The following is a 17,425-nucleotide window of genomic DNA, read 5'->3' as shown; positions in this document are numbered from 1 at the left end:
AATACATCGTTCGTGATGAACAAAAAAGCAAATCTGTAACAGATATATCAGTGAGAGGAAGATAAAGTAAAGGAGTGAGGAAATAGGGACGGGATTATACAGAGAGAAACTGAGATAGAGTAATATATAGAACCCTAACTGTTCATAGTAGAAATGTATTAAGTGCCGTAGGCGTTTCCAGAACGCCTCGCTACGTCACAAATAATCTGCCAAGCTTACGTTGTGGGGTTTGATAAACTTCATTGTGTTGTAATAATCGTGCCACTGTACCTTACTATTACTACTACTATCATTGTCATTCTTATCAAAGCTCAAATGTTAAGCAAGAAGAAGCATCGAGCTTAATCATTACGTATTTAACTACTAACATATATATTGTATATATGTTATTATCTTCTATTATCTCTCTTTTATCATTTAATTAATAATATATATTTATATTAAAATACTAATTATATATAAATTGTATTTTTTATGATATACCTAGGCTGAGGCAAAAGTCGTACTACAATTAAAGAGAACAAAAAAAATAGAATTAACGTAAAGAATGAAGAAAATTAAACGATTTACGTAAAATATTTCAAATAGTTCACCCGTAAATCCTATGTGCCGAGCGAACTCTGCATATTTCTTTAATGAGCGAGCAAAATTTTATTTTTTTTTAATCAAAAAAATCGTGTAATATAATAAGAGCGGTAATACGTAAAGTACAATGTGTAGAATCAAGTGTTAAATTTTGGAAACAAAAGTTACGGTATGTTATATATCATCTCCACTTAAATTAATAAAGCATTCATACCATAAACAAATGACACTGCTAGCTCTACCCACAATGATATATGTACTTATTTTTCGACGACCATTATTTAACGTGTGTTTCGTAATTCTGTTTAGGATCGTAAAATAAATGCGTTAAATAAGAACTTTGTGATAAATAAGAGACAATTTAAAAAGTCAGTCATTTGAAGTTCTTTATATCCTTGTTTCTTTTTCTTTTTTCTTTTATTCATTCCCGTTCTCACAGTAGAATAAAGAAAAAAGAAAAGATAGAGAGAGAGAGAGAGAGAAAAAAAATAACAAATAAAAAGCTATTCCTTGGAAAGCTTTCTTTTGCGTTTACTACGCATACCATAGAATTAAACTTTATGGAACAATGTTGGTCAATTCTTAAAGCAACCCACCCACTCACTCACCTTCCCACCATCGTTTTCTTCTTCGAATAAGGCAAATCTGTGAGAAGCAGAAAAGACGAAGCGTTAAAAAAAAAAAAAAAAAAAAAAAAAAAAAAAAAAAAAAAAAAAAAAAAAAAAAAAAAAAAAAAAGAAAAAGAAAGGAAAAACGAAAAAGAAAGGAAAAACGAAAAAGAGAAAAATTTTCTCATCGTCTTCTTGTTATTAAACGCCAACTAATATTTTCTCAAGAAAAGTTTTCATAAAAGAGGTATCGACTTTCGTAATTTCTTCATTAAAACTAACAGCGCGAGAGAAGAACTGATTTCACCCACTCTAATCTTTTTTATTTTTATTCTTATTCGTCTTATTCTTCTTTCTCATTCGCTTCCTTTAATTTTTCCTTACGGAAAAATATTATTCCATTTTCTTCGTGCGCAAGGTTGTAACCATCCACAAAGGATCGTTCAAAGCCGTTGTTTTCTACCATTTCTTCTTTCGTTCCACCCCTTTTACTCAACCGACCCTTCTTTTTCTTCTTCTTTTTCTTCATCTTCCTCTTTTGGTTTATTTTCCCTGATTCTTCTTTCTCCCCAATTGTAACATATCCAGAAGTAGAAGAAAACAAAAAAAAACGCGCGTAAACGCATACTCTCAACTCTCAACAGCATACGTTCCCTTTTATGGTCTTAAAACTTGCAAGGATTTATGCGAAGGAAGAAGAAGAAGAAGAAGAAAAATATAAAAATAAAATCAAATATAAAATACGAAAGAGAGAGTACGTTGGCAACGATAATTACGACGTATACTTTCTAAGGCAAGAATTTTTGAAAAACATCCCTACCTTCAATTGATTTCTTATGATACGTCTAGATTTTTTTTATTTTCTTTTTTAAGGGATACAATATTTTTTCCGTAAAGTATATATATATATATATATATATACCTTTTACGATTTTATACGTTCAAATATAAAATGAGATATGACGATGTAGAAAAAAAGAAAAAAAAAAGAAAAAGAAAAACAAATTGTAAAATGTTCCAGCAAACGCATGCGGTTTTTTTATTTTGTCCAATATACAACTTAAAAATAATATCGGGATTAGTTGAAGAGAGAAACAATTTGTATATCGTTTTTTTTTTTTATTTTATTTTATTTTATTTTATTTTGTTTTATTTTATTTTATTTGATTTTATTTCAACTCCATTATTCTTATTATAAATGAAAATATAACGCATATAAATGATAAATATTTGTCGTTCCATTTTCGGTGTTCGATAATTGTTTAAATTCTCTTACAAAATTAATCCGAACATTTTAATGAATGAATAATAAATTGATCAAGATAGGAATTATAAAATATTCATGTTAAATACGTTAAATTGTCTTGTTATAATTAAAGAGAAAGAGAGAAACATTTATGCGATTTAAAATCATACTTATATTATGTATCTAATTTCGATTATTTAAAAAATATATGTGTCTACAAAGATAATAATAATAATTTTATTTGATTTTAATTAACGAATGAGATAATAATATGTGAAGTTCAACGCGTATAATTATAACATTAAATAACATTTTTCTATCTCTATAATAAAAAAAAAATTAATTTTAATGAATTGGTTTTTTTGCTTTTGCAGTGCGAGAAGTTTCGTTGTCCGAACTCAGGGACTCAATAGCAAGGTTACGAGACAGAGTAAAGCTAGTATGCAGAACGAGGGGTTCGCCGCCCCCAAGAGTTCACTGGCTCAAAGACGGCATACCACTGCACCCAAGAAGAGGACTCAAAATCCAACACAAAAGGTAACAAATCCGTAGCTATTTATTTTTTTTTTCTTCAAAGATAATCCCAATTTACGATCGATCCATCGTCTCTTTGTCATTATTATTTTTCTAATTTCAAATAAATTTACGTCGTATACGTACGTAAAAAGTTTTATGTTTATATGTCGTACGAGTTTTTCAACGTTTCTTTCTTTTTCCTTATGGGAAATATTTACTCGAACGTTTTATAATAGTTCCATTCGAAAGATAATATCTAATGTAAGGTTTTTCTTTTGTTTTTTTTTTTTTTTTGAGATACTTTTTAGAATACACTACTACCGATGGGAATATTCGTCGATGTTAGCAACGTAATCTATCGTACATTTATTTATTATCATATATGATCACATTTGATGATTGCCGTATTGCATGTTTCCTTTGATTCCATTCGTATTATTTATTTTTTATAATATCTACACGTTTTCAACGTCGATTTAACTATCATCATGCTCAACAAATTACATTATATCGTTCTCGTACTTCTAATGACTTCCAATTCTTCCTTTTTTTCTTGAAATCATTTTGAATAAATCGCTTGCGGATTGATCGAAAGTGTGAGCCCGGCAAGCAAAAAACTAACGAAATAATATTTCCTTTCCAAACTAATTTTTATCAAACTAAAATATGACTTAATAATAACAATGAACACACACACACACACACAAAGGCATAAAATACACATTAAATTAATTATCCATGCGCACACACACATAAATGTAAAATATAACGTTTATATTAGGTCGTTGTATAATTTCTATCGTATTTTTCTTTCTTTGTTCAAAAGTATAAAAAAACATTTGTCAAAAAAAAAAGTAGAGCATTTTTTCGATGAAAAAATTGACAAACTGCCTACTAGACGTAGACAAATTGTTAACGATAATGATCTGTTTGTCATTAAAATAAATATCTTTGCGAAGTTTTTTTTTTTAATGCTTTATATAAATTCATTTATTATAAAATACGATAGAGAAATTATGCGACGCGCGACCTAATGTATAATATAAATAATATTTACGTTATTCGATATACGAAGAAATTACTTACTTAAATTAAAAATTGAAGGAAAAACAAAAAAAAAAAAGGAAAAAAGAAAACGAAGACTTAAAGCTTCTTCCCGTTTAAACGTTAATCCCAGAAGATTTTCACTCGACTGTTATTTGTCTCCGACTGACTTATTAAATAAAACGAAGAAGGGCTTGGAATAAAGTGAGAAAGAGAGAGAGAGAGAGAGAGAGGAAAAAAATAACAAAGTTTATATTCCCTTGCGATGTGACCTATGAGACATTTTTGTCTAACGTAAATAATTTTCAATATCGTCCTATATGCAAGGCTTTTCTTAAAGTGTCACGGATCAACCGAGATAGAAAGTGAAAAAGGTGTCATTTCCTACCCCCCTTAAAAAAAAAAAAAAAAAAAAAACAGAAAAAAGCTTCGTGTTTAATTATTCGATTACTCACCGATTTCACGTTACGCGTGTTAGTAGAAAATAATCAACGAACGATCTAACACGAACGAAGTAGAATTTTATTTAACGGTAATTTACAATTAGATTACGTGTGTTAGATTAGAAAGGAAAATTAATTTTAATTTTTTTCTTGGTTTCTTTTTTCTTTTTTTTTTTTTTTTATAAGACAAAACAGAAAAATTTAAAAAAAAAAACTAAAACAAATGGAAACAATAATAGTATATTTTAACAGATTAAAATAATCCCTTCAACATTTGACGATAAATATTAAATAAACGATAATTAATGAAACAAAATAACGTTGTAATGAATATATATAAAAAGATAAGAAAAGTCAAACTTTCGCGTTTTCATTTATTTTTATTGGAAATAACATTCCGCATAACACTTTACGGTTCGTTAGGATTCCTGACTTTTAGGACATACGGTATCTCTCTCTTTCTCTCCTTTCTTCTCTCTTATTCTCGTACGTTTCTGGTTACGTAAGTAATCAATCATAATTTCGGATGTAGTTCATTGGACAAAATATTTCATCAATTATAATCAGGGCTGTTAGTTAGCGTGGTCGTTTGCAATCCATCATATAACTTCAATTATAAGTATATCGTATATAATAGGTACGCGTTTGCGATTAAAAATGTTCTCTTCCCGTGAGTGTTCTTCAAGCTGACCATGTTATCGCGTTAAACGATTAACGAAGGGGAAGTTTGTAATGGCTGATATACGCGCATTGGACGACCGATCGTGAGCAAGCGATAAATTTCCTTCTAAACTTTCTTCTTTTACCTTCACACCCTTCTTCCTCTCTTTTTCTTTCTTTCATTCTCTTGATCCCATTCACTCTAACACAATCTCATACTCTGATATTTTCATCGTCGTCCTTCTCTCGGTAGGTATAAAACCAGTGATCACACGGATCCAACAGAAATTACTCTTCTCCTAGCTTAAGAACGATTTTTCTAACGCTCAGCCACGTTTAGTTTAGTCCGTAGCATGAGCTGGCATAATTAATCAGCTGTTATTAATCACGATAGTAATACCTGCGTTAGTTATTATCGTTGAAGCAAATTTATTATGTTCTAAATAGAGATGAAACGATTTTCATACACACGCAGGCACGCACGCACACACACATGTATAATACATACAAGAAATATATACTAAAAGATATCAGAATATTCATTTACATTTCAATGAGTTAATTAAAATTCTTGTTTTTGTTTGTTTTTTTTTTGACAAAAAGAAATAAAGAAATTGGTGAGAAATATTTTCCCATCACAATCGGGAAAAGAAAAAATATTTCTAATCGAAGGTTTGAAAATTGTCACTATTACTACTATTATTATCTACTATACTTTCATTTTGTTGTCGCGTTCCACGTGTTCACAAAAATTTTATAAAGTATATCGATTTAATGGCATTTCACGGTCGAACGAGACGCATCCTCGTAGCCAAGTTTTAATAGCATTTCCAAGAGATACTTATCGAACTCGCGAAAAGTTTCAACGGCTATAGTTACCTATAGACGTGGAAAAATGTGATGGCTTTTGGAATGTACGAGAATGCTTGCTTCTCCCGGTGATCTCTCTAAACCACGCGGATTTATTTCTACGAATGTTCGATGATAAAAATAAATGGGAATAAAACAAAAACCAAAAAAGGAAAAAAAAGAAAAATCAAAAGTATTGAGAAAGAATAACTTTCAAACGATAAACTCTCAAATGATATATACTTCATTATTTTTAACTAATTCATTTTTTATTATCAATTCTGCTATCTCTTATCAAAGTTATTCACACAATTTTGGAATATTGTATTCAAACATTATTATAATAAATATGTTTAATATATAAATTATATTAATAAATCATTATTATATAATCATTAATAATTAATAATATATATATATGTATATATTATGTAGATATGTATATTTGTCGTGTGTCAATCATTCGTAGAATTTCAATGTTACCAACAGAAACACGTAGAATGTATCATTTGATAGATATTTGTACGAGACAAACAACCCTTTTGCTATCGACCTTACAAGCCCTCTCTTCCCTTCATAGTTATCATCTATCTCTCATCGAGGTATATCCGGCGTCGTAATTTCCAATTACCGTTCGCACCACCAAATGCTTGAAACTGTCGTGCATAACGGCAACCTCATGCGGGATTGTAATCGTTACGGAATACTACAACTGAGTCGTAAAATCGAACGTGTCCGCTCCATCTGACGAGTTTCATACGATATTCCTGTTTCTCTCACACAAATTTACACACACACACACACTCTCTCTCTCTCTCTCTCTCTCTCTCTCTAATATTATTTCCGAATATTACGTCTGTAATCGAAAATGATCTAGTAAAGTGATCGTTGTTTAACGATTTAATCGCGTCTAGACGATGAAAATAAGAGTCACGAAATGCAAACATTTTGTTGGTCACGTATACCACGTGATCGTTAGTAATAAACCATAAACGTTTATAATCAATGAGAGAAATTCAAACGTTTAATGTATTTATTAATTTATATATACATATGTGTGTATTTATATAGTGTGTACACATACGTAGGTATGATTAATATTTCATAGATGAGAAATAATATACAATATTTTAAAGGATGTTAAAGGTATTATGTAACGTTCGATTTTCGTTGGTAGAGAAGTAAGGTATGTCGGTATTAGGAGGTAGGGTTACGTACGTGATATACGTCAACGAAGTTAAGCTTCGAATTTTAGCGTAGTAAAGGAAAGCCACTCGAAATTCGTTCGATACAAAATGCCAATACTTTGCTAACGACAGGAAATTCCAGTCAGAACATTCCATCGAACTTATTACTCGAATGGAGTGTCCATGATAAGCGATATATATCCGAACTCCTGAAGGTATCGTTAGTTGATTCGTATTGGCTAGAAGGGAAAGGTTAAAACATCGAGAGGGAAGTGGAGTACTTTGATGTCGCGTGTAATGAAATTTCGTTTGAAATCGTGGTAAAAGGAGCAGTATAACTAGAAAAAAAAAACTTCTTCCCACGTTAAAGAGAAAACTAGAGAAAAAGAAAGAGGGAGATAGAGAGAGAAATATATAGATAGAAGGAATGGGAGAGAGAGAGAGAGAGAGAGAGAGAGAGGAAAGCAAACAGATTTGGAAGAGTGTGCAGTCGTGGAGAAGGAAAGAGGGTAAAAGCTTCGTTGGAACTTTTGGTGTCTCTCTTTGAACACACAATCTGCCGTTTTTCTCACGACGGCGGATCGTGCAATTAGTTTAAAAGCATTTCTCATTTCTATGTGTAGATAGATATCGTCGAAATAAGAAAAGAGAAAATTTCGAATTAAGTAATATCCGAATTCCCTGTTTGACCATTATACACGATAAGCGTAGAAGAAAAGCTAAGAAGAAGAAGAAGAAAAAAAGGCAACAAAAACATAAGAAAAAGAAGAGGAGTAAAATTTATTATGAGTTTGTAAGTACATTTTATCGAAACAAGGGGTAACACAACAAGTTTCGAAGTTGAACGAGGAAAGGAAGCTTCTGATTATCTCGAAAACATCTTCCTTGACGAGATATCATCCTGCACGACATCTTCATAGTCGAGCGTTTATTATCCAGGCAACGGCAGCTATCTCACTAATTTGTCATCCCTAAGTATCACCTGGTACAGCTTTAGCTTCGTAGCAAAAGTACATCGTCGTAGCGTAAGATAATGAAAGAGAAAGAAAGAAAGAAAGTGAGATACTTTATCGGTATCTTTTTCTAACCGTTATATCTATGTTATTATATAGCTTATGGGCAAATTAACGAGGGAAAATAAGAAAAAAGAAATAATATTACATTTCAAGATAACGTAACGACGAATAATTTAACGCTTATCGTTGGGAAACTCTAACTATTACGCGTTTGTGATATTATATAACACTATCGTTGCAATGTTAATTTACTCCCATTATTTAACGTGGAAAACAAAAACCGTCATGATTAATAATCCGTTCGTGTTTTGTTCACGCCTACTTGACAATGGATTATTTGCAATTGTTAAACGTTAGTCGTTACTTTAAGTGATAAGAACGAAGATTTATACGAACGGAAACGATAATATGTCAAGAGGAAGAAATACCTGTGACACCTTTGTTTTTTTCCTTTTCCTTTTCTTTTTTTTTTTCTAGTTAATTTCAAAGCGAATTATAACGCCTGAAAGCTTCTTCGAGGGTCATCCTCGAACAAACGATTCGTTCGTTCGTTCGTTCATTCGTTCGTTCAGTTAGAATAAGGGACAGGGGGGTAAAATAAGGGGAAGAAGTAGAGAGTTTCCGTTTGTTCGAGACTGACTCTCAGCAAAAACGAGGACTCGTTTTCATCGAGAAGACCCTCGACTATCTTCATCAAGATCGCAAAGTACCGTTTCAGTAATGGTGCAAACGGAAAAGAAATTTTCTTCTTACCGGTAGAACAAATATTACTTAAGGAATATCGTTTACCTGTATCCCTCCCTTTACATAAGTTTCCTTAGTGAAAAAATTGGTTCATATAATATGGCTATGTAAATCGTTTTACAGATTTAAAAATAGATTGAATAAGGGAGAGAAAAAAATAGAAAGAAAGGAAAGAAAAAAGAAAGAATCTTAGGTATGTTTAATAATAATAATAATAATAATAATAATAATAAAAAAGAAAGTAAAAGAAAGATTCCAAAGGTAAATCATTCGTTGGTAGGTACGCCTCGTTAATCTTTTCGATCGTCGATAAAGTTCATTCTTGCACGAAGCGAAACGCGTTTGCTTTAAAACGAAGAATCGTTTGAGAAAGAGAAGAGAACTTATCGGTTTGAAGTTTAAGAAAGTCAGAACTATAAGATCGTTAAATTTGTTTAATGAGACGGGAGAAGTGTTACGAATGAGCCCCACGATAAATCTAATTTTTAACTATAAGAAATTACACATAAAGGTAAATAAAGTTTCTTTTTTTTTTTCTGTATCAAAGAAAGAGAGGATCACCCGAAAAAACTTGTAATCAATCAGACAATTTTTAAATCGCATCCTTAACGGTTAGGTGTTTTTTTTTTTTTATTAAATATAACAAAGGAAAAATTATATTGTAAACGGTCAATCGTATTAATAATATCAAGTTAACAATTTTTCCTGCATACGTAAAAATCATTTATTAAACAAATACGCAACGACATGTATATATAATAATATCACGAGTTTTCTCGTATTTCGCAGATGTAACAAACAACGATGTATATATTATAAATATCTCGAAGTTCGTTAATATAAGAATTAAAAGTCGATTTTTAAAACATCGACCTTTCGTTTGCTCGTTATCGAGAAGAGTATTGCTATCGAATTTCCGTCAGCCACATAGATAGGATAAGCCCGGAACGCGTTCACTGACGCGCACGCTAGAAAACCATTACGTGATTGCGAGCTTGCAAAATGTATTTGCTGCTTTTTTTCTTTTTTTTTTTCTCCCTCGGCCGTTGGCCTTCAGACGACCATTCGTTCTCTTACTGAATAATACGGCCTATCAAAATTCTACGCTGAAATCCATACTCGTATACGAATTATTGTTAAAAAGAGAAGAAGAGGAAACGCGATCATCATCGTATTTAAATTAAAAAAAAAAAGAAAAAAAAAAAAAAGGAAAGAACAACAACTCCAACAAGTTATTTCGTTTCGAAGTTTATTGAATACTTACTTTTATTTCAATTATTATTATTATTATTATTATTTGTTCATTTTCTATCGGATCTTTTTATCCTATATCTTCTCTGACTCTTTTCCCAGTCTACAAATGCAGAAAAAAAAAAAAAAAAAAGAATATAATAGTTAACACTAATGCAGAGAAGTCTCAATTGTAGAAAGTTTAATTCTTTCGTTGCATTTCCTGTTCCACGTTAGTTACATCGGGAAGCGTACGTAGTACTTTTCCTCGTCCATTGCAGGCCATACTCATTGCACGAAAAGATTGGTAGTAATAAAATGTTAATAGGTTAACGAGCCAGGAACCCGTGCTGGTTGCTCCCAGACAATCAGAAAACCCGGGCACTTTACTGCTCTAAAATTTTCTTCTCGTCGAAGTGAAGCGAGCAAACCATCTCCACCTCCACCTCTTCGTTTCTACCTACAACCACCTCACCCCGACCCCACCCCAACCCCGTTGATACTAATTGGAAAAGCGCGATTTTTTTTTCCTCCAGCGAGGAAATTTTAATTATACGAGAAACGATGGTGAATGACATCGAGAGGAAGAAATAACGAACAAAAAGTGTAACGAAATAATTATAATAAAATAAAATGAAATAAAAATCAAAATTAAATAAACGGAAGGATGAAAGAATTCAAACGAAACCCAAGGACGTATGATATAAAGTACTACGCGCGCATGCTAGTATTATATATATATATATACAATATTCATGCCAGTCTACTGCGAAATTCATGCATTTAATTTATTCTTAATATAACTAGGTATATTCATATCTATTTCTATATTAATTACTTTATTTTAAATTATAAAAAAGAGTAAAATGGAATATATTTTTCATCATTTATATAATAAGAGGGAGATGTGTGTGAGAAAATATTTATACATTATTTATATTTTGTTTCCTCTACGAATGCGCGTTAATATGCATTCAAATGAAATATATATATATATTTATTTTTTTTAAGGTTTTTCTTTCTATTAGCCCTTTATCCGTATAGAAATATTTTATAAGATGAAACATTTTAATAGAGTATCGTCAAACGATCGATATAATTATTATATGCATACATCTCCTCTTACTACTCTTCATTAAATATCTGCAAATTTGCGACAATAATAGTGTCAACGATTATCTGCTTGGTCGCAAGTGTACACACGTAATATCCATGATACGTAGGGGTTGAAAACAAAAGAATAATCGATCAGGGGAAAATTAATTAGCAGTAACTGGGAAGATACGATGCGTCGATAGCTATGTTTAATCGAAATGCAAATTATATTGGCATTGAGAGAGTCTCCGATTAGATAATAATTCTTAAAAAAACTTGATGCTTATTTCGATTTTCTTGTTTCTTTCTTTTCCTTAATCATCTACTTACTGATCGAGTACGAAATCAGATCCGTGGAAGGAGGGGGAAAATATTTTCGTTTCGTTTTCGTATATGTTTCTATCTATTAACTACTTTTCTATAATTATTTTTTTTTTCTTTTATTCTTTGTTGAAAAATTTTATTATTAAAACCGACCAAACCTCATAGGTTGAATATCGTATGGCACATTCGTAAAATAAAATGTGAAACGATCCAATGTCCGTTAATTAATAGGTTTGTTAACGACTGCTATTAATGCCACTGGAATTTGTACTCAACGTTGTTATAGCGTATATCGTATTACAATGCTTTTCATGGAAGCTTCGCTCGTTTTGTGCGGTAGGAAGAGAAAAAAAAAAAAAAAAAGAAAAAGAAAGAGGAAAAATTAAAATTAAAAAAAAAAAAAAAAACCAAAAAAACAAAAAAAGATACAAAATACAACTGAAAAAAAAGAATGTTACAAATATTACGTCGGTTCTAATTACACGACATATCTCGAAATAGGTCGACGTTATATTCAAGTATAATAACATTTTCATATGGCTTGACACATTTCAACGTTACCAATGCGCATAAAAGATAAAAAGTAGCTTTTCGCAAATTGAAAATGTTGTAATATTATTTGATTAAATTTCGAATAAAAAAAAAGAAAAAAAAAAAAACAACAAAACGAAATTATTCTCGCGCGTCAAATCAGACAAATTCTTTTTTTTATTGATCCTGACGTATAACAGGGGTAAATGCCACGGCGTCGTATCCTAGAGTATATAATTCAACGTAAAGAATGAAAAATGCATAAAAGAAAAAACATTAATTAGCATTCGGAATGAAGGGGTAAAAATTTTAATCAATTTTTTATCATCTCTCTCTTTTCTTTCAACGGACGAGGACGTAGAGAACGGTCAACGAACGAAATTTCGCGAAGAACGTTATCTATACTGAAAAAATTAAAAAAAGGAAAACCGACGGAAAGAGAGAGAGAGAGAGACAGACAGAAAGAAAGAGAGAAAGAGAAAAATGCAAAGAGAACGTTTCAGGAAGCAAAATAGGACTTCTACCCCCCCCACACACCCCTACCCCACCCTTCTATCCCTGATCCCTATCAATGTTACATCGAGTTCGCGATACGAATAAACGATTTGCTTTCACTACACTTGACCAGTCAAAGGCGCGTGTTGGGGCCCTTTTTTCTTTCTCTCTCTCTCTCTCTCTCTCTCTCTCTCTTTCTCTCTCACTCTCTCTCTTATATTCCAATCGCGTCTCCTCGACAGCTGTCGGTGCCAAAACAAATGCCCGTTCCTGTCTCACAGTGCTAAAGTTCCTGGCATCAATATTTGCGAACAAACACGGTGCTATCCAAGCGAATCGGGTCCAGGAATCTATCGGAAAAGAAAATGGAAATGCTTGCTGACGAAAGGGCGGAAGGAAGAAGGTGTGGGGCCGGTAAAAAAGGGATAGAAAAAGATAGAGAAATAAATAGATCGTGGACTTGACCCTAAAGCTGAGGGGTTGGTCAATTTCATCGATTTACCGTTTTTCCAGCCTTTAGTAACGTACGATTCATGAATCATTTCTCTCTCTCTCTCTCTATCTCTCTGTATTCTCGATACAAATCATCGACAAAAATAACATCCAGGTTTGTATCGTATTATCTGTAGTAGAGAATTTAACTCGATTATGATGAGATAACGATAATGATGAGTGCTTTTAAGAGTATAATTCGTTAGCAATTCAATTTATCTCTCCCTTTCTCTCTCTCTACTTCGATTTATTTTATTTATATTTTATATGTTGAACGTTTTGTGGATAAATTTAATGAAGCTATTTTTGATAAATCTCGATTAAAAATAGTCATAATTTATTTGTAAGAAAATAATACGTACATTTGAGATGTTTTTAAATCGTTATACATATATCGTTAATATAAACCAAGTTTTAAAATATTGAAAAAGATTAAATTTTAAATAAATATTAATTTTACCATCGCGGATATATATATATATTATATCAAAATACTCAGTGCTGGACTCGGTATTATTTTTGTTCGAAATATTTTCGTAATCAAAATTGTCCATATGTTATATATGTAAAAAAAAAAAAACATATTTGTTATTAATGCTCGAGAAGGTATTTAAAATAAATGCTTTCGTTTCATAAAACGATAAGTGTTTTTACTCCTCCTCTAACGTCATTAATCCTCCTACCTGTCGTTTATACAATTTTTTTTTCTTTTTTCCATGGAATTGCTATAAAGTACGGACGTTTTAAAATAACGTTACCGTCACCACCAGGGGAGGGAGGAAAAAAAAACGACGAAGATGGTGTGTGTAATAGTATTCTCGCGACTCGGATTCGTTTACGAAACCCTACGAAGGAACTTGAATGACGTTTCGTACTGTAGAGAAAACGAGAGAGAAAGAGAGAGAAAACGAGACGAAGAAGAAGAAGAGGAAGAGGAAGAAGAAAAAGAAAAAGAAAAAAAATTTTCTTTAAATGACGGATAACGGATGACGTGACGTGCGGTTGGCGTAATGGTGCTCGCGAAAAGCTTGAAAAATTCACGGCAAAAATGCCTGAGGTGAAGTAGACGAGTAGGAGGAGAAGGTAGAAGAGGGTTTGAGGGGGGAGGGGAGGTAGAGAGAGAAGCTTTAGCTGCTGCGAACGATACGAAAGAAGCTCTAATCTTTGGAGGCTTCGATCTTTTCTTCCTTTCCCCTCATCCACTGTCCTAACCCTCACCCACCACCCTCACCTATCTTTCCTTCTTTATCCTATGTAAATTTTGCTCACCTGTTTCTCACCTTTTACGACGTATAATAAGACATATTGTTATCGATACATCGGGGTAAACCCTACGAGTAATGTCGAATAAGAAGAAACAAAAAAATATTATCCAATAAGAAGAGTTCTGTACACGTTAGTGCACGGTACGCGTACTTTAATGTATTTTTGTTCAGAATAAATGCATGCATACATACATACATACATACATACATACATACATAGATCGATTTACGGTTGAAAAGCGTGCAACAAGTTATTATATTTTGTACATTTCTCTTACATAACGCGGATGTATATACGCGTGTATATGAACAATATACACTATGGCATCTCCTTTTTCTCTCTAAGCGAAATATTTTATCGTATGAAAGATTTTAATTGGTCCGGACGAGGACTATCGATAGTATAGGTACCGAATGTATATATATATATATATACACATAGAATAAATTCTTCCTCGTTTATTATTAATCCTCGACCGAACGAAAGGATTATACGAAACAAATAAAACATTCATAGAGTGCCGACGTGTACTAAATGAGAAATTCTATGAACACGACACAGACCTACTCGCTAGACGGTTTAATGAAAATACATAGAACGAATTCGGACGTGAGAAATCGTTTAAATGAATTTTCAAATCATTCTTTCTCGACGATCGTCTATTAAATTCTCTCAATTGAATCTACTCATATATTACACGTACGAATATTTCGAATTTCTTTTATTTCATTTTATTAATTTCCGGTATTTTGTCGGAGAATATGCATATGCATATATATCTATGCAATCTACGTATTTGTTTGCAAGAAGAAAATTAAATTTCAAAATTTATAATAAAATGAAACCATTTTGAATCTATTCATCGAACTAGAGTACATACGCGTTAGAGATTCTTTCATATATTTTTATTTTATTATTTTTATTATTATTATTATTATTATCATCATTATTATCATCGAAGAAGAAAGAAAGAATTGTAGACGTGGTTTGGCTTGTTAAAAAAAAACCTAACACGCTTTTCCGCTTATATTTCTACTCGAATTTCGTTACGGGTTTGGTTCTTTGGAAGCTTCATGTCCGGGTGGTGGTTGTACGATCGTAAAGCTCGTACATACATACGCTACCTCCCACACTTCCTCATTCTCCTACAACTTCCACTACTCTCTTTCTCTCTCTCTCTCTCTCTCTCTCTCTCTCTCTTTCTCTTTCTCTCTCAACGGCATAGAATGGCTTCGGGCAACTTTACGCGAGGCACAAGCGGGATTTTCCTCTACGCACTGCGGATACTCTGAGCTTTCGCTAAATCGCCGACAATAAAAGGAATAGAGAAAACGTTGAGATTTGCATATGCTCTCTCTCTTTTTCTCTGTGTTCTACTATCTCTCATATTTATTTCTCGATAAAGTGTATTTTTTCCATATTTTGGCAAAGGTACCCTCCCCGAACAAACGATTTTTCATTTGGATTATTTTCTCTTGTCTTTCCTATAAGAGCGATTAAACGTTGTTGTCCGGAAAAAAAAAATATATATATCAAACCCGTTGATAATCGAGTAACTTTGTTATTATCCTAAAAATATATATTTCTTACTCTTTTTATTATTATTATAGAAAAATATTTCTAACACGTATTGAAAAATAAATATTGCAATCCTTGAGTGCAATAGTGCGATACGTAAATATAATCAATAGAAGTTTGCGTATGAATGTATAGCAACACAGAGGAAGGAAATCCAATCTCTGAAATCCAGTTTTCGTATCCTGGGTAGGAATCAGGGATCATTTTCAGTATATCCTCAGTGAACAGGCGCATAGGCGCGCATATATGTATAGACTAAACGATTTTCATCATTCTCCATCGTTGGAAATGGTACTACTAGCATTTACCCTATGTGGAGGAGGAATAGGAGGAGGAGGAGGAGGAAGGGATATAATTTGACTCCGGTTTCGTCATCGATTATCCAGCGAATTTTCAATGCCATCGTAATTGAAAATCCGTGATACACGTAGGTACACCTTTTGGATGAGGATACATAGTGTGGCAGCATATACGAGGAAGGCAAACGGGATACCACCACCACCACCACCACCACCATCACCCGTTGAGTTATAAAATTTGCCACGAAATTATAGAGAACCGATATTCTATTTCCCCTGAAATTTTCAACCGAAAAAGGACTAGGTCGTTAACCTATTATCGGAGAAGGGAAAAGGGATAGACAGAGAAAGAAAAAAAAAATATATATATATATATATATATATATGTATGTATATAACCGACAACGAATAGAGTGTATTTTTTTTTTTTTTCTGCATCGAGGATACGCCGTGCCGGCCGTTCGGTGCCAGAATGCCGTAGGGAAAATGGAAAAACAAATCGAATGGAAAAATATGTGTATTCGTATATATAACCCTTCTCTACGCACACTAATATATATATTTTATATACATATATATGTGTGTGTTTATATATAGGAACGTATATACATAATACTTACACATGATCGCTCGTATAATATTCGAGTATGTATATATATATGTTTTTTTTTTTCGCGATTTTTCGAAGTAAATACAAATGGATGAACGACAAAAAAAAATATAACAAAACGTAACGAAACAAACAAACAAAAATTAAAGGATCAAAAATAAAAATATAAAAAAAGAAAAAAAAAAAAAAAACAAGAAATTATATATCACTCTCCGAAACACAAACAACGAATTTCGTTACTACGTGGCACGATATGGGTTCGATAATAGTACCCATCGATTATTTGAAAGAAAAAAAAGAGAGAGAAAAAAAGGAAGGAAGGAAGGTGGCGCGAATTTTTTTCCATATACGACGCAATAAAATTATTTCCTCGACGTTTATCGAGGAATCGAATTTTATCGGCTACATTGTAATATATGATGAGAGATATTAAGAGAGAGTTTGTGTGTGTGTGTGTGTGTGTGAGAGAGAGAGAGAGAGAGAGATGCAGTTTATTTAGAAAATTAATATCTCGTCGAAGCTACTGTAATTATGGGAAATGCGTTAAACCTGTAATAGAAAGTCTACCACGAATTTGTATGGTTGATCCGCGTTACGTATCACGTTT

At 32.2% G+C, this 17,425-nt stretch overlaps 1 protein-coding gene across 1 annotated transcript in view; it reads left to right on the top strand.

The window, feature by feature from the left end:
- LOC106788666 (protein vein) overlaps positions 1–3,237 on the top strand; it is a 152,347-nt gene extending 149,110 nt beyond the window's left edge. The window contains exon 2 of the mRNA XM_014752124.1: positions 2,814–3,237. Within this exon, the coding sequence (XP_014607610.1) occupies positions 2,814–2,980 (167 nt within the window). The 3' untranslated portion in view covers positions 2,981–3,237. The remainder of the gene's footprint in view (positions 1–2,813) is intronic.
- The last annotated feature ends 14,188 nt before the right edge of the window (positions 3,238–17,425 follow it).

Source organism: Polistes canadensis, unplaced genomic scaffold (genome assembly GCF_001313835.1).
Source record: "Polistes canadensis isolate GaletaPanama2010 unplaced genomic scaffold, ASM131383v1 scaffold_147, whole genome shotgun sequence".
Lineage (NCBI taxonomy): Eukaryota > Metazoa > Arthropoda > Insecta > Hymenoptera > Vespidae > Polistes > Polistes canadensis.
The sequence above is the reverse complement of the archived record's forward strand: the minus strand, read 5'-3'. Positions and strand labels throughout refer to the sequence as shown.